The 27,146-nt window shown below is 40.5% G+C and overlaps 3 protein-coding genes, 3 long non-coding RNA genes and 1 other non-coding gene across 17 annotated transcripts; 2 read left to right on the forward strand and 5 right to left on the reverse strand.

Moving 5' to 3' along the window:
- Positions 1–1,578: 1,578 nt before the first annotated feature.
- Zn72D (Zinc-finger protein 72D) lies at positions 1,579–7,840 on the reverse strand. 5 transcript variants are annotated; one of them, XM_088033543.1, is made up of 17 exons: positions 7,735–7,840; positions 7,261–7,463; positions 7,091–7,215; positions 6,204–6,339; positions 5,950–6,157; positions 5,616–5,770; positions 5,449–5,565; positions 5,279–5,382; positions 5,049–5,231; positions 4,647–4,847; positions 4,254–4,594; positions 3,895–4,199; positions 3,135–3,226; positions 2,658–2,753; positions 2,055–2,309; positions 1,901–2,003; positions 1,579–1,846 (listed from the first exon to the last, which is right to left on the reverse strand). In XM_088033543.1, the coding sequence occupies exons 1-17, from the start codon at positions 7,782–7,784 to the stop codon at positions 1,782–1,784; spliced, it is 2,739 nt and encodes a 912-aa protein (XP_087889669.1). In that variant the 5' UTR covers positions 7,785–7,840; the 3' UTR covers positions 1,579–1,781. The 5 variants fall into 5 exon arrangements, with proteins under 5 accessions (XP_087889669.1, XP_087889667.1, XP_087889666.1 ...); XM_088033541.1 differs by having other exon boundaries at positions 5,279–5,565; positions 7,091–7,203; XM_088033540.1 differs by having other exon boundaries at positions 5,279–5,565; positions 7,091–7,206.
- LOC148175950 (small nucleolar RNA SNORA79) lies at positions 4,894–5,024 on the reverse strand. The gene has a single exon (XR_015770091.1). It is a non-coding gene; the product is annotated as a small nucleolar RNA SNORA79 (small nucleolar RNA).
- Positions 7,841–9,296: 1,456 nt separating the features above from the next.
- On the forward strand, positions 9,297–11,011 carry LOC148175951 (uncharacterized). 3 transcript variants are annotated; one of them, XR_015770045.1, is made up of 4 exons: positions 9,297–9,380; positions 10,010–10,173; positions 10,517–10,860; positions 10,924–11,011. XR_015770045.1 is itself a non-coding variant. In XM_088034692.1 (4 exons), the coding sequence occupies exons 2-3, from the start codon at positions 10,143–10,145 to the stop codon at positions 10,798–10,800; spliced, it is 315 nt and encodes a 104-aa protein (XP_087890818.1). In that variant the 5' UTR covers positions 9,297–9,380; positions 10,010–10,142; the 3' UTR covers positions 10,801–10,836; positions 10,924–11,002. The 3 variants fall into 3 exon arrangements, 2 of the variants coding, with proteins under 2 accessions (XP_087890818.1, XP_087890819.1); XM_088034692.1 differs by having other exon boundaries at positions 10,517–10,836; positions 10,924–11,002; XM_088034693.1 differs by lacking the exon at positions 10,924–11,011 and having other exon boundaries at positions 9,298–9,436; positions 10,517–10,577.
- A 50-nt stretch (positions 11,012–11,061) lies between these two features.
- LOC148175952 (uncharacterized) lies at positions 11,062–11,983 on the forward strand. Its single transcript, XR_015770046.1, has 3 exons — positions 11,062–11,151; positions 11,398–11,487; positions 11,836–11,983. It is a non-coding gene; the product is annotated as an uncharacterized LOC148175952 (long non-coding RNA).
- A 3,139-nt stretch (positions 11,984–15,122) lies between these two features.
- LOC148175953 (uncharacterized) lies at positions 15,123–16,567 on the reverse strand. 4 transcript variants are annotated; one of them, XR_015769920.1, is made up of 4 exons: positions 16,453–16,543; positions 16,182–16,365; positions 15,820–15,909; positions 15,372–15,462 (listed from the first exon to the last, which is right to left on the reverse strand). It is a non-coding gene; the product is annotated as an uncharacterized LOC148175953 (long non-coding RNA). The 4 variants fall into 4 exon arrangements; XR_015769921.1 differs by lacking the exon at positions 16,453–16,543 and having other exon boundaries at positions 15,123–15,462; positions 16,182–16,271; XR_015769919.1 differs by lacking the exon at positions 15,372–15,462 and having other exon boundaries at positions 15,471–15,909; positions 16,477–16,567.
- Positions 16,568–16,570: 3 nt separating this feature from the next.
- Positions 16,571–17,914, reverse strand: LOC148175954 (uncharacterized). Of its 2 annotated transcripts, none has more exons than XR_015769923.1 (5): positions 17,730–17,914; positions 17,570–17,676; positions 17,157–17,340; positions 16,897–17,071; positions 16,571–16,762 (listed from the first exon to the last, which is right to left on the reverse strand). It is a non-coding gene; the product is annotated as an uncharacterized LOC148175954 (long non-coding RNA). The 2 variants fall into 2 exon arrangements; XR_015769922.1 differs by having other exon boundaries at positions 16,897–17,059; positions 17,730–17,912.
- A 94-nt stretch (positions 17,915–18,008) lies between these two features.
- Positions 18,009–25,856, reverse strand: Doa (CDC like kinase darkener of apricot). The gene is made up of 10 exons (XM_088034801.1): positions 25,782–25,856; positions 24,676–25,698; positions 21,687–21,765; positions 21,163–21,229; positions 19,376–19,489; positions 19,065–19,326; positions 18,885–19,014; positions 18,689–18,833; positions 18,506–18,611; positions 18,009–18,460 (listed from the first exon to the last, which is right to left on the reverse strand). Exons 2-10 carry the CDS (start codon positions 25,588–25,590, stop codon positions 18,257–18,259), a joined length of 2,022 nt encoding a protein of 673 aa, XP_087890927.1. The 5' UTR covers positions 25,591–25,698; positions 25,782–25,856; the 3' UTR covers positions 18,009–18,256.
- Positions 25,857–27,146: the final 1,290 nt, after the last annotated feature.

Here is a 27,146-nt window from a genome sequence, read left to right on the forward strand (position 1 = left end):
AGACGTCCCCCCCAGATCCTAAGGTAACCCCATAATCAAACTGTCTAGAAACGACTCTAATTTCCAGTTCTTGGAACTTGAATATGCGGTCGCAACCGATAACTTTGCGGAGGTTGGGGCGCTGATTTCTAGCTACGGCTCGCGCGAATGGTGTCAAAAACTGTCCTCTACAGGCCATACAATACTCCAGGAGGCAATTCGGCGCAATCGCAAGGAAATTTTCGATTTTATGCTGCCTTTCCACAACCTGGGGGACCTGGAGACAACAACAAGGACTTTCAAACTGCACTGCATATGGCTATGAAGTTAAGCATTCCTGAAGATGTTGAATTCTTTGTAACGAAACTCGTAAGGAAAGGGGTCTGTTTTCACGTGACGAATATCCGTCTGACTTATTTGTTATTGGATTGTTGTTGGGGGAAAATCACAGAACTGTTTCTGAACAACAACTTAGAGGTCTGTGATAAAGACAAAGGTGGCAATACTCTTCTTCATATGGCTTTGCTCGACTATGGCGAAGTTAATTTCGAGGTCATCGCCACGTTGTTGTGCTACGGCGCCGATCCTCTTCTCAGAAACAAGTCAGGGTGGAACGCATTTGAGTTAGCTGTCTTGGCGGATTGCCCTCCTTTAATCCAAGAGATTCTCTTCAATTATCTAGACGACACCACGGAAATAGATATAGAAGCGTTGCTCCACCTTGCATATGTGGATTCAATCTATTTGCGCAACTTCCTCAACTGCAAAGTTAAGTGTCTTGGAATCAGCGGCTCAAAATTCGAAGACCGCGTCGAAAGAGTAATAGATCTGTTATTTAAAATACGCCTTCCAACCTTGGAAACTCTTCTCCAAGGAGCGGACATAATCGCCCTCATCCCCAACGCCACGAGAGTAATGCTCAAAAGGTCCAATTTCGTATTTTGGGAGTTCCTCAGCACCGATCAAATCCTCCTCAAATTTGAACTACTTCTTCGCGCGATGGGTCGTACCATGGTAAAGTTCTTCAACGCGTTAGACAGTTCTTTAGTTTTTAAACACGTCGTCACTAAATTCGACGATGAGAACGCTGCGACGGAACTCCTCATCTTCTTACTTCAATATGGTCTTCAAAGTCGAATACCACTCCACTTGGTGTACTCAAAGTTCGGCTTCAACGAGCTGTTTCGGTTTCTTCTGTGCCTCGACTTGGGGCAGGCGCCGCGTTGGTGCAACCGCCCCCAACAGGCTCTTGTTGAATTCATCTGTGACCCCCTTCTGGATTTCGATAGTTTTCTGTTGAAGAACGCGTTCCATTCGGTTGTACAGGGTTGGTCCACCTTGTCTTGTTTCTTCGCGGATCCTAAACTTCGCAGTTGTTTGTTACAAAGGTACGATGAGGAGGAACTTGCGGTTTCGCGAGGACCTCTTCTGCAAGAGTTGGCCAGGAATGTCCTCCGAAAACATCTCGCGAAGACGTTTAATGTGAGGAACGTGGGGGAGTTTATTTCGGTGGTCAACGCGCTTCCGGTTTCTAAAGTGTACAAGAAGATTATTACCCTTGAAACGCCTTTGTATTATTATGAATAAAAGGACAGGAAATGAACTGTGTAGCATTTTTTAATCGGTATCATCACACATTACAGCTAGAAAACAATTGGAACTACGAAGAATTACAAGTAGTCACAACAAAAATCCTCTTTCTATTTTATACATCAAAATACTTGTAAATGGTAGAAAATAAAATTAATAGTACTAAATAGTAATAATCCATAACTATACTTAATTCAATTTTCCATCACTTTCTATTTAACAGGCGTTTCCGCCGTAGTCTCGCCTCCTTCGGTCTTGACCATCTTCCCGCTGTCACCTACAAAATCACCTGTAGCTCCTCTCCCCCAAAATAGTACTATTATACACTCACTCTCAGAATCAGCTTGTTCTCCTCCGGAGCGACGTCGTTTTCTTGCTGATCTGTCACGTCTGAAGACTTTCTGTTGAGTGGGTAGAGGTTCCATACCCAAAACCTGCAAAAACGGCGGATGAGCCAACATGGGGGCTCCAAATAAACCCCATACCTTGTATATCTGTCGGTAGGCGATTAATCTCAACGCGTATTGAGCCGAACAAGTGAGATCTTCGCGTTGTTGCGCCGAGAGACCACTGGCTGCGTCTGGACTGTCTTTTTCACAAGGATCTCCCAATCCGGGGCCCCCAGGGAGCAATAAACCGCTGGCGACGGCTTCCATGACGCGGCGGAGGGCGTCTCCGGGGGAGAGCTGGACTTGCCCGGGAACGGAAGAGATCACTTTTTCTGCTAGCAGCTCCATCGCCTGGAAAAACGATTGTAGGCAACACGAAAAAAAGAAAGTGTGGTTTTGTGGCGAGACCGGGCATACAGAGCCGGCTTGTGCGACGGTTCTGTGAAAAGGCTCGCGTTTCTTTGCGCTCAATTGAAAACAGACGGAACGAGAGGTGTTGGCCTGTCAAGCATTGAGCAAAGCTGAAGGCACAGTTTGGAGGAAGAGAATTTTATTGGAAAAATAAAATAAGAGACAGTGTTTGTCGTTCTGAAGGATGTTTCTATTCTACTGTTCTATATTCTATGACACTGTTGGTTTTCGTTTTCATGAGCAATTCTCTTTCGGCGAACCGTGAAGGGAGGGAGGGTTGGTACTCACCCATGAGCTAAGTGGCGACCATGTAGGAACTCTCTGACATAGATCCCTCAGGATACGAATGATGACCACGCAGGAATGTAGACCCAAAGCCCTAGCCTACACACAAGAGGTGAGTTAAAGGGGGGATTTGGTGGTCAGAAGTTGGTAGCAGCATTTGAGGGTTCTACAAATACTTAAGAACTACGACTTTACGATTTGAAGAAAAAAATAAAAAAAAGTTTGATCCTGACAACGTAGAACCCTCTGATGAAATCTGATTAAGATGTGAACTTTCTTTTATTCAAAAAAACGTACTGATCCAAAAGGGAATAGAAGCAAATAATAAAAATCAACGTTGAAAAAACAAAAAGAAAAAAAGCAAACAACGCTCCGATTCCCTACAAACAAAACCTCACATCGTCAGATCTTGACTTAATTAATTAATTTGATCACGGTTTTCTGAATCGCGGTTGGCGCGGTGTGAGAAGAGACACAAACCTGGAACCATTTGGTATGTCTGAGGGCTGCCAGCGCCTGGAGACACTTGCCGCGTGCGAGAACGTCCCTGTCCAACCCGCCGCTCGCAGCTTCTAGACATCAAGAAAGGGTGTTTGACCATCGCGCACAAGTACAGCTGGCCCGCCCCCGAATCAACGGTGGCGGCCCAGCTGCAATGAGCCGGTTGGTCAAAAATCCTTATCCCACACCACCTAAAATCAGCTCTAAACAACCATATCAGCACAGTACATTTATAAGTATTGGACCGGAAATGTATACACAATAAAAACAAAATGTTTTGATTTTGAAGCACCTTGAATTCTTCTGTTTCAGTCAGAGTACGAAGTGCACTTAACTTAAGACTGATACCAGCTCGACAGCCGTGTAACTAGAAAAAGAAGTCCAATATTTATTAAAAACGATCAAGGTTTAAGCTGGACGATTGCTTTTTGGTGTTCATACCCACCTTGGACTTCTTCGATTACTCGATCTTCTTAAACCTAGAAATTCATTATGGAAAGAAAGAAAGTCTTGCAATTTCCATAAGGAACGATGACTCTTCGTGTCTTCGATGGTTCTTGGGGACCGACGAGAAATTACTCGCTCCCCCAAGAAACATCCCCATGAAAAACCCACACTTTCTTCAGTCATCTTCGAGCAACTGACGAATGGAAAATACTACCAAGAGTCAGCTTAAACCCCGCAACAGTACTGTACGCACCACATCCACTCTCAAACATTCGCTCAATTCTCTCGTTACCTTGCTCCCTCATTATGGGACTCGTCAATTGGACGAGAACCGTCAATCCGTCGCCGACCACCGTCAAACCGGCCTCGGCGGCGTTTATCGTCACCGTGTAGTTGTTCTCTGGTGCCACCTGCTTCAAAGCTGGAGGCAACAAATCCACTACTTTCCTCAACAGTGCCAACGTCGGCTTGTCGGCACACAAAACGACCAATTCCACGTTGGTGTCGCCGCGGAGGAGCAGCCCTTTGGCGAGGTGCCCCACGCGCATCACGCCCTTTAATATTCGATTCGCGTCGCGGTCTTGCTGGAAGGAGAACCTAAAACAACAAAGTCCAAAATTAGTCGCTCTTCCTCCTTGGCCTCAAACTCACAGTTGGTTATCCCGTCCGTCCTCTTTCTGCGGCTGCTGTTGCTCCGGAGTCTTGCTCTCTCCCTCTGTCTTCGCCGAAGTCCCCGCCGCCTCCACCGGTTTGGGCGCTGGAGAAGTCGCGGCCGCCGGTTGTTGAGGTTGCTGTGGCTGGCCGTCCTTCGGTTTCGTGCTCTCCGCCAACTGATCCGAAACCATCTTCAGAGCGCGTTCGGTGTGGGAAACAATACGCTGGATGGACTGCAGTTCTTCTTCTTTGGGGTAGATCTCAGAGTGGCGAGCCATCACGTGACGGTCATCGCTGGATTCCGTGCGCCGCGCCATGGGCATGCCGCCTTGGAAGTACTAAAAACCACCGTTTAACATCTTCAAGACAGTAACTGAGGGGGTGACTTACAGGTGGAGCACCTCCTGGGAATGGCGGGCGGCCGCGAGGGTAAGGACCCAGGTTGCCGCGTCTGCACATCTCCATGTATTCCTCTTCGTAGCGACGGCGGTCTTCCCAATACATGCGGTCGTCTTCGTCTTCAGGCATGTTGTAGTGGCGGCGCGCCCAGAATTCCTCTCGCAGCGCCTGCAAAGGGTTGAATTCACCAATCTAAAGATACATTGTTACGACTCGGTGTGTCTATCCAGCTTAAAATGAATGTTAGAATTCGCAAAGTCCGAGGAGCTGGCTTTGGGGCTCCCCAGAGTGAAGTAATTCAATTTTCTCTTCGATAACCTTAAAATTTTGAAAAGCATGGTCTTGGCTTGACAAAAGGAACAATTATCGGTGGTGATGGCTTGAGTTACTTACAGCTCGCCGCATTTTCTCTTCCTGGATCTTCCTTTGTCGCAGGGATGGTTTGACGTCGACCACCAGGTCTGGATTGACTTTCTTCTTGTACTGCAATCTGTGGCGTCTCCCCTTCATGTGCATCTCCTTGGCGTTGGGGTCGTTGAAGCGACACTCGCAGAGTTTACAATTAAAACTGATAACCTACCAAAGAAACCATGAGCTCAAAACCGCAATCTCTTCAAACCCACCTTTCCATCATCGCTCTTGATTTCCTCAATATAATCCTGTCCAACTGGTTGAATATCGGGCTCTGGCTGTTCGTCCACTTCGTCATCTTTCGAGTCTCCATTACCTGTGGGAATGCCGAGACCTCCTGATTGCACAAAGTTAATCTTTGGTGTGGAGGAAACGGACTTACGAGGACCACCAATAATTTCCGGTTCCTGCGGCGGAATCGGTTTACCCAGTTTCGTGTGCAACAAAACGACTTTTTGATGTTTTGCTCCTCGAATGTGGGCGGCGTACGCGTCGTTTCCTGCGTCGAAAAAACCGTGAAAATGCGTCGCGACGCTGTCGACAACTCACCTGTACAAGTAACATCGCATAACTGACATCGCAGCGAGTTGCCTGCGCGGTTTTGGTTGGTGACGGCGACGGAGGCGGCCATCTTGGTGGCGGCTTCTCGCTTCTTGTGCTTCTGCCCCTCGAGGTGCTCGCGGTAGGTCTGGGGGCCCGCGCAACTACAAAACGGACGTTGAGTGGGGACATTCAGGAAAAGAAGGAAAGTGTTGGAGGAGTCTCGGTGTGGAGGTGTCGAGGACACCCACCGGACTCCCCCCATGATTTAGCAAGGTGTCTGAACGGATAGCCCATGTGGGACTCCCGGAATTCTCCTTGCAGGGAATTGGGGGGTTCTTACCTGATCTTACAAACATCGCAGTAGTGCAACTGTTGCGGCTTTGGTGGCGCTTTCGACCGCATGTTCTTGGCACCGATGCCCCCCTTCTTGTAGCCTTGCCAACCGCCGGTTTTTTGTTGGGCGGCGCCCCCTTGTTGCGCCACGTACATCGTCGCCGCGGAGTACAGCGCTGCGTCGTACCCAGAATACGTCGTCGTCGAATTAGCTTCTGGAACGAAACTTTTGCTCTTTTTCTCTGTTTATGCAAGACTTACGTTTGGCTTGAGTCGTCGGCTGGGCGGCTATTGTTGTCTGTGCTGCAGGTTGAGCGTATGTCGCCTGGTAACCAGTCGCATTAGCTTGATAAGTTCCTGTATATTGAGCCGGTTTAGCGGCCGCTGCTGCTGCTGCCTGCAGAAAGAACAACATCTTGTCATTTTCCGAATGAGACTGCCAAACGGACGCCAATAAAAGACTCGGCAATAATAAAATATTAAAAACAGACGCAAGGATGTCGACGAACTGAAAGATATGTGTTACATCATTTATTTACCTTGCCGCTAAAAAAATAACTGAGATTAATTGCGGTGGACACTGAGTCTCCGCCGCGGTATTTTATGATTTTTCAACGCGCAACAATGGTATTTTGGGGCACGCAGGTAACCGCAATTATTTTTAATCACCGATACCTTCTATTAATAACGTTCGACCGGAAAGCAGATTGTGACGCCGCTGCTTTCATCGCGCGGTATTTTGGGGAAATTGATTAGGCGCAATTCTGGAGTCTCGACAAATTTAATTAGAAGGAAAATGTGATGAACGAGAGCCAGTTTGGCACGTTGACAGCTGTCAAAGCCCATTTAGAAGCGGCCCAAGAATTTCAAAGTGTTGGCCCAATTCTGACATTTGATGGATGGCAGGAGTACCACCTTAAAAAATAAACGAAGGCCCCTTTCTGCAACCGCGCGAGGGAATTAATGCTGCTAATACCGACAAAAAGCTGCGGAGTCGTAAATTGGTCATTTCTTTATTTAGACACGCACGTTATTTGTTTAGAAACAACTCCAATTGTTTAACCGTGCGGTCATTAAAAGAAAAATAGCAGGCCGTGCTTTCCGCAAGGCTACCAACATTAGAAACTGAGGAGGCTGGCGATACTCACCGCAGCTTGCGCTTGTGGTTGTCCCGCCGCCCTCTGGGTGTATGTGGTGGCATAAGTGGCGGGTTTGGCGGCGGCGGCGGCGGCCTGGTCGTACCCCCCTGTGTACCCGGCGGCTGCTGTTTGTCCTGTAACCGACTCTGTACCTCCCACAGGTGTGATTGCTAACTTACCGTAACCGTATTCGTAGGCCGGCGTGGCTCCCGTCCCCACAGCGGCGTACGTGCCCTGTGTGGCGGCGGCGGCTTGGTAAGCCGTGTCGTACCCTGCAGCTCGCTGAGTCCCGTAGGTGGCGGCTGCGGCGGCGGCGGTTGCCGGGGCGGCTACGGCGTATCCGGCTTGGCCAGCTTGATACGCAGCTCCTGTTGCCGTAGCACTGGAAAAACCAAACAAACTTGATGAAATCGAGGAAAAATCGGATTTTCGCGGCGGTTTTCACGGGATTTTTCGCGGAAAGGCCCAAGACACCCGCCTAGATGGACCCACCGTTTATTGATCGCACAAAATGCCGGCGCCATTTATTCAAGGACGCCGGTTTGGAGGAGAAACAAGCGATTTTTAAGGACTGGAGGACGCGCGAGGGGGTGCTTCTTGGTGGCAAAATGTGGGGGATTATCGGGAGGAGAAGATGCAAAAAGGGGGCTTACCTATATTGCGTTCCGCCGTGAGTAAATCCAAAATAATTATTCGTCGCCATATTACTGGCACACACGCTGACAAATAATCCAAAAGCGACTGAGGTGACCTCTGCAAGAACTTCGACAGGAAGTGGCCCGGCGCGAAATTTGAAAAAAAAATTAAAAAACGTAAAAAGAAGGCGAAAATTAGGAAACTGGCGGCAATTCCGGTTCTGTCAGTAAACAACAGTTGTTTAAAAACCATTGATGGTGTAAACGTGTTTTATTATATCGTATTTTCACTAATTCGATTAAGTTGTCAAAAGACCGCACTTAGTGGTGCGCATGCGCGCTTAAAAAAACCGTCAAAATGCCAAACTTTTCACCGAAAAGCAGCACAGATGAGTTAAACTTTCGTTTTATTTTATTACAATAAAATTATGCAACCAAACGTATTAAACATGCAATTTAAAAAATGCCTAATAATTGTATTTGTTTTAGGCAACGAGCAATACAACGTTAAATTAAATTGCCAGTAGAGGGCGCTGGATCGTGATTTAAAATTTGCAGTCAACTTCACACTACACTTGCGTTTTCAGTAGTTTTAAGTGGCGATAAAAGTGTTTCAAATTGTTCTACTAATGTTCCCAAGACAAGATTTCGAGTCTTTTTGGCGAAAACGTGGTGAAAGGTAGGTTAGAAATTATTACAAAACAGTTTTTCACTGATTTGTGCAATTTTAGGTTCTGATGTTGGAAGCGGAAATTTTAATGTTTTAACAAGTCCCAGGTAGCCCAAAAGCGTATTTTTGTGTCTCCTGATAAACATAGGGCAGTACATTTTAGAAGAAGTTTCGGAAAAGTGAAATCATCTTCATGATTTGAGCTAACTTCATTAGAAACACAACAAAGTTTAGTTTTTCATAATATTGCTGCTTCCCTGCTGATGTGTAGAACCGATTAACTTTTTCATGATTGCAAAGATTATCTCTGCTTTTATTCTTACAATCATGCTTTATATTCACATTTTTACAGGATCAGGGCAAACCAGAGATGTGAGCAGCTGAACTGGACGCTGGATGTTTCCTTACAATGGCTACAGAGGAAATAAGAGCACCTTTAAGCTTCTGATTGCGTTAGAAGGCTATGGAGCATGCTATTAATTCTACAGTTACTTTTCACAATGGAATCCATCACTAAAGAAATTAAGAAAAGTTGTTTGATGACAATAACCTAATTTGAGAAGTTTTGAAGTCTCTCTGAAAAGAATTGTTGCAATAAGGCAAACATTTTTTTAAGTTCTCTACTTTGTATTCACTTTTTGGAACTGTTCTTGTATCCACACTTCTATTGGGACAAAATGAGAAGAGACATGGATTGAAGGACGCTTTGGAGACTGAAGAAATGAGAACTTTTTACAGCTTTAAGTTGGGTGAGACGTCATTTGTTTTCTCTGATAATCACTCAAACATGTGTGAAGTTGTATAAACTTCAAGTTCAGCACAAATTTTGCTAACTTTTGAAATTTTACAGTTTACCGATTTGGATATGGTCAATACGAGAATTCCGGACATCTTGCAGTTTCCTGGATGTGACCTGAATCAGCATTGACGTGGAAATTTGGACACTTGACAACAGTATGACTGATTGTGCAAGACACCAAGAAAAGTTGTTTGGGTTTGTCCATGTCAGTTGTTGCGTCATCTTTAGATAGAGTTTTTTTTGTCTTGAGGGTAATTTACAGTGCTTTCAGATTTGGTTTTTTTAAACTGGAAGGAAGATTAGTAAATTTCGAGTAACTAGCCAGTTTGAATTTCCCTCCATTTTGTTCAAATTCCACTAAACTTTGATTAGGCTAAAAATCCTTCATTCTGATTGGTTGTTCCGAGGTCACTGAAGGCCTTGTATTCTTGGTTGCCTACATTGTAAATGTTAGGCGCACTTATTTTAAATTTCGAATTTTGTAATTTTTACTTTTTGAACGTTTTTGTAACATCTCACAGCTCTGTTGGAATCTTTAGCAATTAGAAATCGTTTTTGAGAAATTTATCACTTTGTTGTTGCGATTTAGTCACGTTTTTTAAGATGGAAAGTGATTTAAGAACGAAATTGTGCAGTTAAACTATGAGCTCAGATTTGACCATTGTTAATTGTTTAATGTTCTTTTGTCCTTTGAATATTATGGCCCTTGTGTAATCAAATCTCCGCGTGGTTGGATTGGTTAGATTCATAGTTTACAAAAATTGGATTGTTTGAATTGCCTGTAGAATGTAGTTTGGCTGATTTATGAAAAAAAATATTTCTAGGACGAACATGGATACGTTTGTGTGGTGTGGCAGACTAAAATTGCAACGGAGGAGAAGAACGAACATTTGTACTGCACCAGTTTGAATTTGAACTCGAGTGGACTTCACAGATGTGTGGCATAACTACAAGAGTATGAAGAAATTTAAGGACCTTGTCTTGAATGGTACGTGAAACTTACGTACTTTCTTGTGCAAGAAAAAAAAAACAAGAATTGTTTGTATTTTCCATGCTACTTTTTGCAACATTTTTTCTTCTTAATTAGGTTTGTCAAGATGGAGGGAAGATTAGTAAATTTTAAGTTACTTTCCAGTTTGAATTTCCCTCCATTTTTTCAAATTCCACTAAACTTGAAATTGACAAAAACTCCTTCGTTCTGATTGGTTCCTCGAGGTCACGAAAGTTCTTGTATTGTTGGTTGCCTACATTTAAAATGTTAGGCGCATTATTTATGAATTTTGAAATTTGAATTTAACCGACTTTTCGTTAATTTTAGAATATATTTTTAGGAAGAAAAACGTACAGAAGGATTGTCTCGACTGTCACCCGAATTTGCAAAGTAATTCTGAGAAGTTTCGAAGTTTTTCACAAAAGAATTGTATCAATAGACCAAGGATCCTCTGCTCCATTTTTGCTTGTTGGAATTCTTCTTGTATTGACACCTGTAGAAGGACAGAATAAAAAGAGACACGGAATGAACGAAATTCTGCTTAGTTTGGACTCTGTAGAAAAATTAGACAGAACTGTGGAGGATATCTGGTCTTTTTGGAGTCTGGAAAACGAAAACTTCTGATAGCTTCTGGTTGAGTAACATCATTTGTTTTTTCTGGTAATGACCACCTTTGTTATAAACGTAAGTGAAGTTAGATAAGCTTAAAGTTCAGCACAGACTCTACTAACTTCTAAATCTTTGCAGTTTACTGATGTGGATAAGCTGAATATGGGAATTTTGACCTTTTTTGCGAAGTTCCAACGTCTTGAAGTTTCCTGCATGCAGCCTGAATTAGTAATGACACGGAAATTTGGAGCCTTTTGACTACAGCATCACTAAGTTCTTGTGCAAGAAATCATGAATTGATTGATGTTTGTCCATGTCGGTTTTTGCTACATCTTTGAATAGGAAATTTCATCTCTTGTTTTATGGGTAAAATGCAGTTTTTTAATTTATTTTGTCAAAGTGGAGGAAAGATTGATACAATTTAAGATACTTCACAATTTGAATTTTCCTCCATTTTTTCAAATTCCACTAAACTTGGAATAGGCAAGAAAACTTTGTTCTGATTGGTTCTTCGAGGTCACGGGAGTTGTTGTATTGTTGGTTGCCTGCACTCTAAAAATTTTAAAATGCTCATTTAATCAACTTTTCATTAATTTTTGAATGTGTTTACAGGGAAGAGAAATGCACAGAAGAAATGTCTCAACTACCAGATGATGGATCACGAATTGGATTTGTAAATTTGAGCAGGAAATGGAGGATTCTGTAAGTTTTACCTTTTACAAAAATTCTTGTAACAAGATCTCACAGCACTGTTGAAATTTTTAGTATTAGAAATCTGTTTTGAGATATTCATCACTTGCAATCTTTTGCAGTTGGGATCTTGTCACGTTTCTTAAGAAAAAAAGTAATTTAAGAAAGAAAATGTGTAGTTAAACTTAGAGTTCAGATTTGACTATTGTTTCATTTTGTTTTTTGAATATAAAGTCCCTTGTGTAGTCAAATCTGTTGGGAGTTTGATAAGTTTCATCACTTACACCTATCACTTCTTGTAAATTGTTCAAATTGCTTGTTGAATGTGAATTAAGTGATTTCTGACAACTATGTTTTTAGGAAAAACGTGGATGCATTTGTTTACAAGCAATCAAGAAGCATCTCGTGGTGAAGAAGACAGAAGTCGCAACGGAGAAGAACAAATTTGAACTCAAGTGCATGAAGAAACTCAAAGACGTGGGAAGTGGAGGACGAGAGTCAACTCTGCGGCACTGTGGTGCGGCTAGATACTTGTCGGAAGCGTATGTTTTGTATAAATTGTACTGGAGGTTGTGGCGAGTTCTAAATTAAAATTAAGGGGGCGGAGGCCTACGTAACGGCCGTTATGGGGGCGCAAGTAGAATTATTGATTTCTTACAATGTAGACTCTTTTGTAGCTGAATAAATGTTTTTGAGAAGTTTGTTGTTTCATTTTTCGCAGGAGTTATGTTGCAATGGGGCCTCACTCGCTTCTACGCTTCTTTCGATCAAATTTGAGTGGATTTTCTAATTTTAACCCTTAATATAGGCAACCAATAATACACCAAGGCTATTTTCCCAAATTCTCGGGGTAATTATGGAGTAAATCGCGAATAACTCCTTTGTTACCTCGATTCTTTGCAAACCGATTTTAAAATCGTTATCTACATGAAAAGGCCGATGTTTTAAGCCAATAAATCTAAAAAAAGCGACCATAAAATTTTTTCAACCCTTAAAACGTTATTAACTCCTTACTTACAAAGGGATGCGCTTCAAATTGTCTCCACCCTATTCCTTAGAGCTCCACCATGGATTATCGCAAGCAGAATTGCTCTGCGAGCCCTAGTTTCCGAGATATTCAATTTTGTTTTTAGGGTAAATAGGTTAAGGTTTTTGTAAAATCACTTTTGGTGAAAAATTTCTGATAAATGAACTTTTTTGTCGAAAATTTGGAATTTTTCCGATTTTTCTCGAAATTGCTATCTCCGTTATTAAGCCGAATTTTGACAAACGGACCACAGATTCGGAATCGGGGCCCTCGGCTTAACCCTCTGCCCCGAAAAACACGCTATTAAAATTTGGAAAAAATCAATTTTTTTTTATTTTTTTTTTATGAATTTTCCTATTTTTCAAAAGGGAATAACTTCTTTATTTACCGAGGGATTTGCTTGAGGTTGGTACCAGCTCTTGCCCTAGAGGCCCTCCATCTTTTGGTGGCGTTGGAATTGCCCTACAACGCTTAGTTTTCGAGTTATTCGCGTTTAAAAAATCGAAAAATTCATTAAAAAAAATGAAAAAAAAAAATAAAATTTTTCCAAATTTAAATAGCGTGTTTTTCGGGGTAGTGGGTTAAGCCGGGGGCCCAGATTCCAAATTTGTGGTCCGTTTTTCAAAATTCGGCTTAATAACGGAGATAGCATTTTTGAGAAAAATCTGAAAAATGAACTTTTTCCTCGAAAAATTTAAAATATTTCAATTTTTCTCAAAAATGCTATCTCCGTTATTAAGCCGAATTTTGAAAAACGGACCACAGATTCGGAATCGGCCCCCCCGGCTTAACCCACTACCCCGAAAAACACGCCATTTCAATTTGGAAAAATTTTATTTTTTTTGATTTTTTTTTATATTTTTTTATAAATTTTTCTATTTTTCAAACGCGAATAACTCCTTTATTTACCGAGGGATTTGCTTGAGATTGGTACCAGCTCTTGCCCTAGAGGCCCTTCATCTTTTGGTGGCGATAGAATTGCTCTACAACGCTTAGTTTTCGAGTTATTCGCGTTTGAAAAATCGAAAAATCCATTAAAAAAAATGATAAAAAAAATAAAATTTTTCCAAATTGAAATAGCGTGTTTTTCGGGGTAGTGGGTTAAGCCGGGGGCCCAGATTCCAAATTTGTGGTCCGTTTTTCAAAATTCGGCTTAATAACGGAGATAGCATTTTTGAGAAAAATCTGAAAAATAAACTTTTTCCTCGAAAAATTTGAAATATTTCAATTTTTCTCAAAAATGCTATCTCCGTTATTAAGCCGAATTTTGAAAAACGGACCACAGATTTGGAATCTGGGCCCCCGGCTTAACCCACTACCCCGAAAAACACGCCATTTCAATTTGGAAAAATTTTATTTTTTTTGATTTTTTTTTTAAATTTTTTTATGAATTTTTCTATTTTTCAAACGCGAATAACTCCTTTATTTACAGAGGGATTTGCTTGAGATTGGTACCAGCTCTTGCCCTAAAGGCCCTCCATTTTTTGGTGGCGTTGGAATTGCCCTACAACGCTTAGTTTTCGAGTTATTCGCGTTTGAAAAATCCAAAAATCTCTAAAAAAATGATAAAAAAAATAAAAAATTTTCCATATTTTAACAGCGTGTTTTTCGGGGTAGAGGGTTAAGCCGGGGGCCTAGATTCCAAATTTGCGGTCCGTTTTTCAAAATTCGGCTTAATAACGGAAATAGGATTTTTGAGAAAAATCGGGAAAAATTCTGAAAAATGAACTTTTTCGACAAAAATTTTTAAATTTTTCTGATTTTTCTCAAAAATGCTATCTCCGTTATTTTGCCGAATTTTAAAAAACGGACCACAGATTCGGAATCAGGGCCCTCGGCTTAACCCACTACCCCGAGAAACACGCTATTTCAATTTGGAAACATTTTAATTTTTTTTATTTAAATTTTTTTTATTGATTTTTGGATTTTTAAAACGCGAATAACTCTAAAACTAAGCGTCGCAGGGCAATTCCGCCACCACCAAAAAATGAAGGGCCTATTATTTACAAGAAAAATCGGTACAATTTAAGATTTTTTTGACAAAAAAGTTCATTATTCAGAAATTTTGCACCAAAACTTTTTCACAAAATCATTACCCCAATTACCCCCAAAACAACATTCATTGTCTCGGGAACTAAAGGTCGTAGAGTAATTCTGCCGCCGCTAATCGATAGAGGAGCTTGTTTTAAGGGTTAAAAAATGCATGTACCTTTGGTAAAAAAAATTCATGGACTTTTTTTGGATTTCTTAGGCTTAAAAGATCGGCCTTTTCATGTAGATAACGAATTTCGAGTCGGTTTGGGAAAAAATGGGGTAATAAGGGAGTTATTCGCGATTTACTCCATAATTACCCCGAGAATTTAAGGAACTAAGCAAGGATAGAGCGCGTTTCTGAAAACGCCAGTCGATAGAGAAACTCAAGCCGGTCCTGTGGTATGAATTTGAAGCCATTCCATAGCGTGATAACGATAACAGAGTTAAACTTCCATTGATGTATTATTGGTTGCCTATATTAAGGGTTAAAATTGGTTGGAAAATCCATTCAAATTTGATCGAAAGAAGCGCAGAGCGAGTGGGGCCCCATTGCAACATAACTCCAGTAAAAAATTAAACAACAAACTTCTCAAAAGCATTTATTAAGTTACAAAAGACACACTACATTGTAACAAATCAATAATTCTACTCGCGCGCCCATAACGGCCGTTAGGTAGGCCTCCGCCCCCTTAATTTTAATTTAGAACTCGCCACAACCTCCAGTACAATTTATACAAAACATACGCTTCCGACAAGTATCTAGCCGCACCACAGTGCCGCAGAGTTGACTCTCGTCCTCCACTTCCCAAGTCTTTGAGTTTCTTCATGCACTTGAGTTGAAATTCGTTCTTCTCCGTTGCGACTTCTGTCTTCTACACCACGAGATGCTTCTTGATTGCTTGTAAACAAATGCATCCACGTTTTTCCTAGAAACATAGTTGTCAGAAATCACTTAATTCACCACATTCAACAAGCAATTTGAACAATTTACAAGAAGTGACAGGTGTAAGTGATGGACTATGAAACTTATCAAACTCCGAACAGATTTGACTACACAAGAGACTTTATATTCAAAGAACAAAATGAAACAATAGTCAAATCTGAACTCTAAGTTTAACTACACATTTTCTTTCTTAAATCACTTTTTATCTTAAGAAACCTGACAAGATCCCAACTGCAAAAGATTGCAAGTGATGAATTCCTCAAAACAGATTTCTAATTACTAAAAATTTCAACAGTGCTGTGAGATCTTATTACAAAAATATGCAAAAGGTTATAATTACAGAATCTTCCGTTTCCTGACCAAATTTGGAAATCCGACTCGAGATCTTCCATCCAGCAGTTGAGACATCTCTTTTGTACATTTGTTCTCTCTGAAAACACATTCAAAAATTAAAGTTATCACTGGTTTAATTCACATTTCAAAATTGTTAAACAGTGCGCCGAACATTTAGAATGTAGGCAACCAATAATACAATGTTTTCATTGACCTTGAAACAACCAATCAGAATGAAGGACTTTTAGCCTAATCTAAGTTTAGTGGAATTTGAACAAAATGGAGGGAAATTCAAACTGGCTAGTTATTTGAAACTTACAAATATTCCCTCCAGTTTGCAAAACAAAAACTAAAAGAACTGAAAATTACCCTCAAGACAAATAATAAAATTTTCTGTCCAAAGATGATATGGATAACAACCAAACAATTTTTCCTGAGATCTTGCACAGTCAGGTATTAAGTGTCCAAATTTCCCCGTCATTGCTCACTCAGGTCACATCTAGGTAATTGCAGACGTCGGAATTCTCGTATTCATCTTATCCACATCAGTAAACTGTAAAAATTGAGAAATTAGCCAAGTCTGTGCTGAACTTGAAGCTTATACAACTTCACACATGTTTAGAATGAACTCGGAGATTACCAGAGAAAACAAATGATGTCTCACTTAACCAGAAGCTGCAAAATGTCCTCGTTTTCCAAAAACTTCCATTTTCGCTGTCTATTTCCTCCCAAGAGTCAAACCAAGTAGAATTTAGTTCATTCTGTGTGTATTGTTTATTCTGTCTATGCAAAATTGTAGACACAAGGGCAGTTCCAACAAGTGAATACAGAGCAGACTTTGGAAAATTTTTACTTCATTGAAACAATTATTTTCCGGCAGACTTCAATATTTATGAGATTTTCTTTTCAAATCTGTTTGATAGTCGAAACATTTCTTCTGAACATTCCTCCTTAAAAAACACATTTAAAAATCAATGAAAAGTTGGTTAAATTCGTATTTTAAAATTTATAAAAAAAACTGGCTAATAACTTCAATAATTGTCTCCCTAGTTTGACAATGAAATGATAAAATTCGTATATTTACCCAATTTTCGAATAATCAAATGTTAAATTCACTCAGCGACGCATGGAATGTTCAACACCCATAAAATTTTCCCTTTCGAACTTTGGTACTTGGTGGTACTGTCTCGCCCTTACGTTTCTGCTGGCTTCCTTTCACCTCTGCCTTTTTCCGGCAGCTTCTCCCTCTGGAAGCAAAACTAAGTTTATAATGAGCAAATTTTCTTAACGATGTTATGCAAGAACCATGTATTCAATTGTCTGGTTTAATTCTCGTCAAGTTACCTTTGTCACATATTCATTGAAATAGCCAAAACCACCTCTGGGCTGAACAACTTCAAACAGCCCCAAAAGAAGTCAACTGTAAGGCTGCTCTTTAGTACCATTTTCCGGAAGATGATTCAAAGAAAACAGTAATAAACTTCTTTCATTTAGTATCTTAGCAGCACAAGTTTCAATGATTTCGAGTCTGAAACAAATGTGAAAATTAATTTAAAAATGCCGCCTGAAAATTTCTTAGATAGGCAACCAATAATACAGGCTAGCGATTTTAGTAATTTTAGTTTTCTTGGGTTGGTATTTGTACTAATTTTTGCAACCAATCAGAAAGAGGCATTTTTGTCCATCTTAAGTCTAGTGGAAATTGAATGGAAATAAATTGTAATTAAAAATTTGGGAAAACTGAACTCGTCTCATACCCAGTTGAAATTAGGTTCATCCATTATCCAAATCCTCCTTGCAGAACACTTGTTCGTGGAACTTGTCCGCGTATTAGAGAAACTTCCACTTCCTGCATAAACATAACCTAAAAATTTCGCCAGTGTTGAAAAGCTGCGATACAAACAAAATCTCACATACCTGTTGCAAAACTTTTAGCTGGAAGACTCAAAACGATGCAATAGAACTAATTTAAAGCAATTTAACCGCAATTATTTCAAATCGAACGAAATTAACACCAACTTTTAATTTTTAAAAGTGTCAGCGCACCCTAGCGGCACATTGTGCAAGTTCTGTGACCTTGCAACAACCAATCAGAAAATTGTCACAAGTCCAGTGGAAAATCTGCAGAATGGAGGGCAATTCAAACCCGATTGCTTTTCTTCCGCTCTCTTTACTAAAAGGATGCAAAAAAACTAATAAAAACTAATGATTTATTTATGCAATAATATGTACACATGTAACATTAAATTACCCTTATAAATAAAACCTATGAAACGCGTTGTACAATACAACATTTCAAAGAAACATTTCAGCACAACCCAAGATGATTTCCATGTCAAGAACAGAAAGACTCGCTTATTGTCAGCAATATATTACTGAAAATACATTGACATTGGTAGAATGGAAATGAAAACATCGCAAAAATAATAAAACCAGCGTTTCTTTCATCGCGAAACCGAGCAACTCTTATCCCGCCTCACATCTCCAGCTCCATGTTCTCCCAAACGTTGATGCGACGCGATTTTATCGAAGAACGGATGCAACATCGCCTCTTTCAACGTTATCCTCTGCGAAGGCTCGTATTCTAGCATCTTATAAACTAAATCGAACAACTGATTGTGGTCGAACTCGTCGCTCTGTTTGTACCTCTGAAACGATCGTTTGTACCACGCGAGCGCCACGCCTGGACTTACCATGAGCGGTTTGCAGTTGTCTCTGACGTAGCGACCGGCGGAGCTCTTCTCGTCCCATTCCAATTTGCCGCGGTAGAAATACTTGGTTTTGGTTTTTCGCGCCATTCTGAAAATCGTACTTAACATATCAAGAGCGAAATTCTTTCATTATTGTGCGAGAGGGGTTGGGTCGCCGAGACTCACCTTATTGGAATCTCTCCGAGGATCCTCTGCATCATCGCCAGGTGCTCTCTGTTATCGTGCGTTTGGAAAAGAGTAATTCCTAAGTATAATTCGAACAGAATGCATCCGATAGACCACACGTCGCACGGTTGTGCCCATCCTAACTCTAAAAAAAAACAACTTAAGTACAGATTTCACCGACGTTTCGTGACTTTACCTAAGATAACTTCAGGTGCTCTATAATGACGTGTTGAAACTATCGTGCTGTGGTGTTCATGATCGAAAGTAGCACTACCGAAATCTATAAGTCTAACGTCGGTCCGTTTCACTCTTTTTACGTCCCGTCGCTGAAACAATCAGTCAATAAAAGCCCACTTTTACGTCCTTAAATCCTCACCTTTTTGTTATTATACACTAACTCGTAGTCAGAATCGACGAATAAAATATTCTCGGGTTTGAGATCAGTATGTGTTAGTTTGTTGTCGTGCAAGAACTTGACGGAATAACACAGCTGATATCCAATATGTCTCACTTGGTCTAGTGGGTACGGCTGATAATTGTTGTCTTTCAAAAAGTCGAACACACTGAGACCTAACATTTCGAATGCTATACACATGTGGCCGTGGTAATCGAACCAGTCCAGCATCTTCACGCATAAACTAAAATATAAAATTAGAAGACGAAGAAGGTGGGAAAAGAAGAACGTACTGTATACAGTCTGGGTCTCGGTCCGCAAGCTTTTCGAGCACGTTGATCTCGAGCTTCGCCGCCTCGCGGTATTTTTCCACGTTCTTTATTATCTTTAACGCCATCGAATGGTCCCTGCAACGGAAAACAAACATTAGAACAACGCTAAAGAAACTTCTGAAAGAAAGGCGGAAAAAAAAGAAAAAAAATTGAAGAAATATGAACATTGGTTATTACTGAGAGTGAAGAAAGAAAGAAAATTGGCACTTAAAGATTAGAAGACAAATAGAAAAGAATTTGCAAAAAAAATTGGAGAACAAAAAAAAAGAAGAAGAAATATTCCACCTGAACGCGAAAAAATAAATGAGGAACCTGAAGATCAAAAGGCAAATAGAAAAAAATTTGGTAAATTACGACTAGAAGTACGCGTTTGAAGCAAAAAACTGAAGACTAGATGAAGAATAAGAAAGTAATTGAGTCAAACGCGATGTGAAAAACATTGCTCTGTTCTTCTAAATTGTTAAGCAGAAAAATAGCAGAGAAAAAAAAATTAAGAAAAAAAAAGAAGATAAATATCGTCATTGCTGTGTTCTTCCAAACTGCACGAAGAAAAAATGACAGAGAAAAGAAAGAAATTAAAGAGAAAAAAAGATAAAGAAGAAATGTTTATTTTTGGTTCATTCTGAGCGTGAAGAAAGAAATGTGTAACTTGAAGATTAGAAAGTAAATAGAAGAAAATTTGGTAAATAAAACATCAGAAGTACGCATTTGAAGCAAAAAACTAAAGACAAGATGAAGAAAAAGAAAATAATTGAGTCAAATGCGATGTGGAAAACATTGCTGTGTTCTTCTAAATTGCCAAGAAAATTAGCTGAGAAAAAAAAATTAAAGAAAAAAAGAAGATGAAGAAATATCGACATTTGGTTAATTTTAAGAGTGGAGAAAGAAACAACTTTGAAAGTTGCAGATTAGAAGACGAATAGAATTTGATTAAATACAACAAATACAACAGAAAAAGGCGTTTGAAGCAAAAAACAGAAGAAGAAAAATAAAGAATAAGAAAGTAAAAAAGTCAAACGCGATGTCAAAAACATTGCTGTGTTCTTCCAAATTGACACGAAGAAAAATAGCAAAGAAAAGAAAGAATTGAAGAAAAAAAAAGAAGTAGAAATGTTGACTTTTGGTTAAGTCTGAGCGTGAAGAAAGAAATGTGGAGCTTAAAGATTAGAAGACAAATAGAAAAAAAAATGGTAAAATACGAACATCTGAAGTAAGCGTTTGAAGCAAAAAAAACTGATGGCAAGATGAACAAGAAAACAATTAAGTCAATTGCGATGTGTTCTTCCAAACTGTCAAGAAAAAAAATAGCTGGAACAGAAGGAAAAAAATGAATATCGAGACTTGATTAATTGAAGATTGAAAAGTGAAAGAAAAAAAGAGAATTTGGTTAATTACGAACATCTGAAGTAGGTGTTGGAAGCAAAATACTGAAGACAAGATGAAGAATCAAAGTAATTGAGTCAAATGCGATGTGAAAAAAGAAAACTGAGAAGAAAAGAAGATGAAGAAATGTTTCGGTCAATCCAAAGAAGAAAGACAAAATGAGAACAAAAACGGGAATATGAGACGAAAGCATGTCAGAAAAAATAAAGAAACATGAAGAAGAAAAAAGTAAATTGAAATAAAGGAACGCATAAACAATATCAGAAGGAAATGAAAAGAAAAATATTAAATTGGATAATAAATCATGCATTAATGGAGGATATTAACGACCCGGCGCAAATAAACGCGCGTCCGAAAATACTTACATCTCGATGTCCTTCACTTTGACTACCTTGCCAAAGGTGCCCTCTCCCAGAGTGCCAAGAATTTTATCTGCAACGCAACAAATCTTTTATAAGCAACGAAACCAACCCCCAAGACCGGCGCTAATTCTGAGTTCTTTTTTTTTTTTTAAACGGACTCAGATTTGCCTCAGCCTTGCAATTTTTGTTCTTTTTCTGCATGCAAACTGTGCCTAAACTTATCAAAGCGTCCAGTATTTTCTGAACAGTTTCAACCCCAATTGTCGGACTAAAAATGATGTAGGTGGAAGCTTACTGTTTTCAAATAAAAATATCAAAAATTAGTGAAAACAGTAAACTTAATGGTTTGAATTTAGAGCGGGGGTAAGTTGGACTTCCCCCTATTAACAGCTGAAAAGAAAGGTCAATTACGAATACTGGATGGGAGTCGTTGGGAGATTTTACTCAATTTTTTTATGTTTTGAGATAGAGAGAACAAGACTTATCCACTAAAACTGCCAAATATAACAAGTGTAGTATTCACGAACATCGGTCTTGAAGAATGTCTCCCGATCGGTAAATGAGATGGCCTTCTTCATCGTCTTCCACTGAGGGTGCGCGTGAGCTCTGCATTCGTCATCAACAACGTCATCATCGTGGACGGACATCCGGGTGTAGGTCGGTTCATCACGTCATCAACGTCATCACCGTCATCATCATCAAGACAATGTGCCGCCAATACAACGGACGAGTTGAGTGGCCACCCAATAAGCAGACAGAGGAAAGGGCAAACGGATTGCCAAATCAACAATCATTCTCTTTAACGGGTACAAAATATGCACCAGAACACAACATTATGTAACAAGATGAAGGTATATGAGGGAGAGAGGAGTATGGTCTCTAAAGGTGCACACTTTTATGTCTAGAATATGAGCGGCTGAGAGAAAAGGGCTTTCTTGCCACCGCCATGCCCGAATATACCTTCCTTGTCGCGGGTACCAAGCTGGGACTGTGCAGTGTTATTGGGCGAGGGGGCGCGGAAACATGCTATAAACTAAAACGGAACCGGGACACCCAGATATTCCCATGATGTACAAAAAACGATAAAACGGCTCTAAAATCCCACTCCCCCGTAAAACGCGCAAGTATATTTACTCTTATAACACTCTTTAAAAATAATTTGTTGATAATGAAACAACCTGTTCGCGCGAATTCATAGTCCAGCCAAAATAAACACACAAAGGGACAAGACCAGTACTGTAAACCCAGTTGACATATACCTAGGAAACATTTTATGGCTTAAGTCAAACCACCCTTAGAAATAAAACTGGGTGTTGTAAATTGCAGCAGACAAATTTCTAGGTAGAGGGTTGACCGATGGTTGAAGGATTAGACTGCCCGGTCCTCTCATAATCTGGCCATAAAATTTACTAGGTGTATGTCAACTGGGTTTACAATACAGTAGCTGATTCTTAAATCTTGCAATTTATGACAGGTAAAAGTGATCACCCGACTATCCCTGTCTGATGGTCGGTTTTAGTTGAAAGGAAGGGTGTGTGGTGTGATGTCGGTACGTTAAATAATAAAATTTAAGAATCAAGTATTGTGGTTGCTTCATCCCTTTGTGCAGTTAGGACCCCCATCAAGTAAAAAAAAACCAGTTCTTTGCAAATATCTCGTCAGGGATGATTCCAACGGCAAAAACTCCCATTATAAAAATTGTACCTTATCAGATTTGCAAAAAGAAACTTTATAATATTTTTCGTAGGACTAATCGGTTTCCAGATATAGTTTTTTTATTAAATTTACAAGAAATCGTCTCTTTTTCACAGCATCTTCAAAATAGAGTACTTTGGGCGCTTTTTTTTATAACGAAATACACCGAAAAAGTCTAATCCACTAGATTTTCTAACATCGTATGAAATTAATCTTCTTCACCGTCTTTAGAGGCAAGTTTGACACTTCATAATATTAAAATCTGCCGTCTAGACTGTAATAACATTGTGATTTGAAATATTTGAGCAATTCTTTGTACACAAAATGACTAAAGTGTGTTTCACGTGTACGAAAACGTTGACTGATGGTAAAATTCTTAATGTATAACAGAGTATTTTAAAGACTGCTCTTAGAATTCACAGACCCATGAGAATTCAACATTTTTCCGTAATTTTGGCAATCAAAATTAAAGTAGTTACTAGAATACTTTTGACACCTTAATTAACAGTGCCAAATGCCAAAATATTAGAGCAAGAAAGATTAACTTTAGAAATTTTTATTATGGAAGTAAACCGAAATTTCCCTCTATTTACTATAAAATTCCGTATTTTGGTAACTTTAACGTCAAAACAATCAAAATTGGGGTAGATACTACCTATATTTTTGGCATGTTTATTTACTGTGCTAAATGTCAAAATATTAGAGCAAGAAAGAGCAAATTTAGAAATTTTTACTCTTAGGAAGATTAAAAAAAGTCAGCATTGTCTCTAAAATTACGTAACTTTGACAATTTAAACACTAAGGGCTCGATTTCAAGTGTGACTTGCGTTACTGCAAATCCCATTTGCAACATAGCAACGCCAATCACATTGCTCATACCTTGGCAACGGTTGCAAATTTGCGTTAACGCAGTGACTTGAAATCGACCCGTAAATCAATGAAATTTGTTGACGTTATAATTTACGGTACGTTCATCAACTCCACAAAATTTCAAATTTTAGAGCAAAAAAGCAATTTTAGAATTTTTTATTTTGAGACCGAACCAAATTTCCACCAGTTTCTATAAAATTCCGTAACTTTGCTAATTTTATCGTCAATGGTCGAAAACCATTTTTGCTTTTAAGAACTCTAAAGGACTTTACAGTGACAAAATGATTAAAAATGTTGTGCATTACTGCAATGACCAACTTTATTTTTGCTGATTGTTACTGAAGACAGACATGAAGACTAAAATGAAGTTTAGAAGGCAATTAAAACTGTGTCTTTATTTATTTCAAATAAACTAGTGAAAAGTAATTGTTTTAATGGTGGTAAGAGTTATAGTTTTAATTTTGCGTGAAAAAGTTAAGTTTTAGGACTCTCAAAAACTTGAAGAAAATAAGAGCCATGAAAAAGAATTTGCAGAAGATTAAATTCATAAGTTGCTGAAAAATGTCGTGGGTTAAGTTCACTCAATGCTTCCTCAATCTAAAAAAGGCAAAGTTCTATGTTTTGACTGCGGTGCACAAAAGAATAACATTTTTGAAATTTACAAAAATACTTTTTGTGACAATTTTGCAAAGAATTGTTTTCTTTGACATATCGATTGGGGACTTTTGACATTTTGTTTAGAACAATAAAATGCTGAATTTGTGCTTATTTTTCCTGGACTATCATGGGAAAATCCTACACCAAATAAAAAAAAAAGTTGGCACCACCAGGTTTAAAAGACTTACACACTGTTAATGAATTGGCGTCGTTAAAACAACTCGCAAGCGTCACTCTGTTAGTGATAGATGCCACCATTTTGGGGGTGTTTTTTAAATCATCGTCGCTACTTACAACCGCCACCAATCTCGTCGCCCCCGGACAGTATTTCTTAGCGATAGCGGTGGCGGCGCTTTGTTTCGGCGTCGCCGCCACCGCACCCCCGTTAATAGCACACGCACCACGGTTATACACCTCGTCGAGGGCGGAATATTTCATTATCAAACTCTGTATTTCTTTCCTTTTCGCTTCGCGTTCCGTCAACGGGTCCGGTACGGACGGGGTAGGGGTGGTTTCATCGTCGACGTGTACGGGAACGATCTCGTTGGCGTATTTCGTGTTGCATTCGCTTTTTCCGGCTCGTAACGGTTTGGAGGACCTGCGGGGGCGCAACTCGGAATGGTTGGTGCGGTACCGAACTCGATACACCGAATCTTGGTCCAAGTAGGCGTAGGGAGGTTCTTGGTACTGCTTGCGGTAGTGCGTTTTCCCGTCGTTCCTGAAGGGGGTTTTCTCGCGTGTCGAAACGTTGTTGGTGTACGGGTAGGACTTTTCCGAGAGGAGGACATTGGAGGTGGTGGCACTTTTCGACAACGCCCGGCCATCGGCAGGTTCGACAGTTTTCTCTTCGCGTTTGCGACCGTAGATTTTATCCAACACGCTGGAATATTTGTCTTCGAGTCTCGTCCGGGTGGCGCCGAAGCCCCCGATGGCGGCGGTGCTCTTGCTCGTCGACAACGGATTGAAGTTGCGCTTTGGGGTGGTGCGCGCCGCCTCCGACGGTCCACGCACTTTCGTCGTGAGCTTCTGCAACAGAGTCGTGCACGATTCGCTCAACAGCTGCGCGACGCTGGTGGTCGACGAACGCGAGTATCTAGTCCTGCGGGAACCCGACGACGGCGTCGCGGCGGCGGCCTCGCCTTCGTTGTTCCATGGACCGTACCGGTCGTCTGGACGATGGTATCTATTGTACGATAGACCGCTGTACATTTTCTCGCATTTCTCGCGATTTGAACACACGATGACGTGGAGACGCCGCTATCCGGGATACGACTGAACACTCGCCTGCCCCCTGGTGATGCCAAATACTGCCAAACTCTAAAATTAGAACGACGTTGACGTTGTCCACGGAATCGACGACGTTACATAAAATTCAACAACGAAAAAACCCAATTACTGACCTTTAGCAAACGACAGAGCTTTTTCATCAAAACCTCCACGGAGACGCTCGACGTCTTCATCGCGAAGCACACGCAAAACATCACAAGCAAAAATTACGCATCACGTCTTATCAATTTCATTATTGTATTTCGAAATCCGTAAACACGGCTAAAAATACGATACTTGCTAAACCACAACAAAAGTTTCTTCTTAGTCATACAAACATTCACCACACGTGAACTGTTTCTTCTGTCGGCCACAAGTGCAAGGGAAAGCAGTGACGTGCGCCCATCGATTTATCTTTTCGGAAACTCTACAGTGACGTCCATGACACGCGAAAAAATCGAACGAGACGTAATTACACCGCCAGCGACTTCAAGAGTGATAAGCTGTCTTTGTATCAACAACGAGCTATTTTTGGACGCCGTCTGCTCAGCGTTTGTGGAAAATTCCCCATTCTCAAATTTTTAAACTCTGGTTCCTAACAGCTGCTCTAATTTTTAAATTTGAAAATTCCCGGTTTTGGCAAATGTCCTTGAAATGTCACCACGTGACCGAATAAAAATGGCGTCCAAGCACCCAGTGAAACTTTGAAGGTTAGCTGTCATTGCAGGCTGCCAACAAAAAACTTTAAAGCTTCTCGTCGCGTTCCAAATTGTGGCATTTCGCGTGAAATTCGCCCAATTTCGCAACCCGTTTGTTACGCCACTGGGTGTTAAAAATAGAGCCCACGACCTGGCATGACCGGTCCGTCAAAAAAATAATTTTCCAGCATTGAAAACGCGCGTTAGTTATAGATAACTGCAGTCATCTATTCATCAAATGCCAACATGAAAAAAACAAAACCACAAAACACAAAACTGATCTATTTACGTCCGCAGCACCTCGCTGGTAGGTGTGAAATCCGACCAACGCAACGACACTTCTTCGCGCTCTATACAACAAATTCCTGAGTGTTTTTTCGGTACTTCGAATGGTAAAGCTTGGAGAAAAATTCTGGCGGCGGCCACGTGCCACGCCATCCAGGCCAGGACTAACAATAGGATGAGCGCGCCCACTTTTCTGCCACAGTCCAGCGAAATAGGAGCGATTAAGGAATGGCGGTGGCGTTCCGCAGGAGTGAGAATTAGTTAATAAATTGGATGTTATCTTAAGTTTAAGTCTTACCGAGGTCGCTTGTACCACCCGTCAACAACTGCGACAAGAAAATGCGATACTGACCTGATTTGAGGAATAAGAACGGCGGCTGTGCTTCCTTCTGGAGCCCGAGCGGTCGTGACGATGACGATGGCGCTTCTTGGATGTCGGGGAACGACGATGGCTGCGTTTGTAGCGACGTTCGGCACTTGAACCTCTTTCGTACTGGCGGGATCTGTGCGCCCTCT

The sequence above is a fragment of the Gnatocerus cornutus genome, chromosome 4, assembly GCF_029298725.1.
Source record: "Gnatocerus cornutus isolate USDA-ARS CGAHR chromosome 4, icGnaCorn1.1, whole genome shotgun sequence".
In the NCBI taxonomy this organism is placed as follows: Eukaryota; Metazoa; Arthropoda; class Insecta; order Coleoptera; family Tenebrionidae; genus Gnatocerus; species Gnatocerus cornutus.

Bases quoted from the DNA above. Each gene is read 5' to 3' on its own strand.
- Zn72D (XM_088033539.1), bottom strand. From the start codon at position 7,784: ATGGCGACGAATAATTATTTTGGATTTACTCACGGCGGAACGCAATAT. The intron at 5,566-5,615 runs GTGAGTTGTCGA...TTTTCGACGCAG, and splicing joins ATGCGATGTTACTTGTACAG to GAAACGACGCGTACGCCGCC. The intron at 4,848-5,048 runs GTAAGTAACTCA...ATGTATCTTTAG, and splicing joins AAGAGAAAATGCGGCGAGCT to ATTGGTGAATTCAACCCTTT.
- LOC148175951 (XM_088034692.1), top strand. From the start codon at position 10,143: ATGAAGAAATTTAAGGACCTTGTCTTGAATG. The intron at 10,174-10,516 runs GTACGTGAAACT...ATATATTTTTAG, and splicing joins TAAGGACCTTGTCTTGAATG to GAAGAAAAACGTACAGAAGG.
- Doa (XM_088034801.1), bottom strand. From the start codon at position 25,590: ATGTACAGCGGTCTATCGTACAATAGATACCATCGTCCAGACGACCGG. The intron at 18,834-18,884 runs GTAAAGTCACGA...GTTTTTTTTTAG, and splicing joins AGCACCTGAAGTTATCTTAG to AGTTAGGATGGGCACAACCG. The intron at 18,461-18,505 runs GTAAGTCCAGGC...CGATCGTTTCAG, and splicing joins ACAACTGCAAACCGCTCATG to AGGTACAAACAGAGCGACGA.